This window comes from Pteropus vampyrus, unplaced genomic scaffold, assembly GCF_000151845.1.
Source record: "Pteropus vampyrus isolate Shadow unplaced genomic scaffold, Pvam_2.0 Scaffold23, whole genome shotgun sequence".
Classification (NCBI taxonomy): domain Eukaryota; kingdom Metazoa; phylum Chordata; class Mammalia; order Chiroptera; family Pteropodidae; genus Pteropus; species Pteropus vampyrus.
The window spans coordinates 946590-948618 of NW_011888804.1; the positions used below are offsets into that span (position 1 = coordinate 946590).

The 2029-nt window shown below is 39.2% G+C and overlaps 1 protein-coding gene across 16 annotated transcripts in view; it reads left to right on the plus strand.

Annotated features, from left to right (window-relative positions):
- Nucleotides 1-2029, plus strand: part of CLIP1 (CAP-Gly domain containing linker protein 1) — a 106387-nt gene that overhangs the window by 62811 nt on the left and 41547 nt on the right. For all 16 annotated transcript variants that reach the window (XM_023528191.1, XM_023528190.1, XM_023528196.1 and 13 more), the window contains one exon: nucleotides 598-714. In XM_023528191.1, coding sequence (XP_023383959.1) covers nucleotides 598-714 — 117 coding nt within the window. The remainder of the gene's footprint in view (nucleotides 1-597; nucleotides 715-2029) is intronic.

A 2029-nucleotide genomic window follows, 5' to 3' on the forward strand; every position in this document is an offset into this window, starting at 1 on the left:
CTAATGGTTGGTCTGCTTTTTACATCAAGATTTAATGAAAGCCCATTTCTAATGAATGTTGTCTAGTGAATTTTTAAATGTTTATTTTTATTTTAAATGTTGAGATACTATAGGCATATACAAAAAATACAGAAAATGATATCATAGACCATATGTATCTGCCATTCCCATCTTAAAGTTTTTAAAGTCTAGAAAGTGACATGTCTCAATTAACTCATCTAGAAAGTAAGCATCTGCACTTTCTGCTTTAGATCATGCTGATATTCCAAATTGAGGTATAGAAAAACACTATTTTGACTATTTAAAAATAGCTGTTAGACATTCATATCTGGAACTGACTGAAAAGTCATTGGTTTCTTAGAGTTTAAAAAAAAAAAAAAGGACAACTTACCCATGTCTTTATTCCTTTCGGTTGTGTTTGGTTGCGTTTTGTTTTTTTTTTCTCATGGGTTTTTACATATGTTTTATTTTTTTCTTTCTTTTTTTTTTTTTTCTCATGGGTTTTTACATATGTTTTATTTTTTTCTTTCTCATTCTGTTTTGTTCTTGTTTTCTGTTTTTGGTCATCTGCGTCTGTACCACGTAACACTATGGTAGGTTAGTAGCATTACCAAAGAGCTGCAGGGAAGAGAGCTAACGCTTAGTAACCTGCAGGAACACTTGGGTGAAGTCAGTCACGTGAAAGAGGCTTTGGAAAGAGAACTTCAGGCTTTGGTGAGTACCTGCCGGGAGTCTGAATCTCGGGGTTTCTGGCCATTTGAATTGTTCCTGTTTAAAAACAAAAACCTCCATAAAAGTATTGCACCTATTTCTTTTCTCTTTCAAAGAATTTATTTAAATTGAGTGTGTTAGTCATTGGCTGATAAACACCTTGAGGGGAATCAGATCAAACCCAAACATAGACATTACAGTTGTCCCCGCTTATCTGTGGGGTTACACTCCGAGACCCCGCATGGATACCTGAAGCCCTGGATAGTACCGAATACACTATACACTTTTTCTTCCTACACGTACATACCTATAACAGAGGCGAGAGATTAACAACAATAACTCATTATAAAATAAGACATTTATAACAATACGCCAAAATAAAAGTCATGGGAACGTAAGCCCTCGTTTCAGGGGACCCCTTGCTGATGTCTTCATAGGCTCAGTGCTTCCTGGTACAACACACTGCCATCACTTGAGACACGTTTTCTGTCCACATCTTCCACCCACACGTTTAACGCCTTCTCCATCTTTAAGCACTTAGCAGGCGCTATCTGTGACTTGGAGCTTGAGGCGCAATAGCAAAACTAGCATGATTTTCTGTTTCCTTCTTATCAGTTTCACAGATAGAAGATTCATTCTCCCTGTACATCTCAGCAACCTCAGCATACACTTTTCTTTTGTTTTTTATCAAGTTGAGAACTTTTACCTTTTCACTTAAAGGAAGTACTTTACGGCTTCATTTGTCAGCATCACTACTCTTGTGCTTTGGGGCCATTCTTAAGTAAAATTAGAGTTACTTCAACACAAGCACTAAGATACCTCAGTAGTCGATCTGGTAGCCGAGATGGCTACCAGGTGACTAACAGGCAGGTATATGTACCGCGTGGATATGCTGGACAGAGGATGATTCACATCCGGGTGGGTGGAGCTGGACGGTACAGGATTTCATCACTACTCAGAACAGCACACAGTTTAAAACTTATGAATTGTTTATTTCTGCAATTTCTAATTTAATATTTTCGGACATCGGTTGACCGTGGGTCACTGAAACCACCAAAGACAAAACCGCGAATAAGGGGAAATGACTGTACTTTAAAAAAATAATCTGTCCTTTGCCTCGGTAAAGCATTGCTTCGGCATGTTACTGACTACTTAGTTTTACCATTCACAGGGACCTCCCAAGTTACACACCCAGCACGTGTATGGTTTTACATACAGTGAGCACTGTGCTCTTGCACTGTGCCTTCTGCTTGCCTTGCGACAGCAAGTCAGCAAGCCACGCTGGACCTTCAGCGCCCTCTGCCAGCAGGCGCAGTGC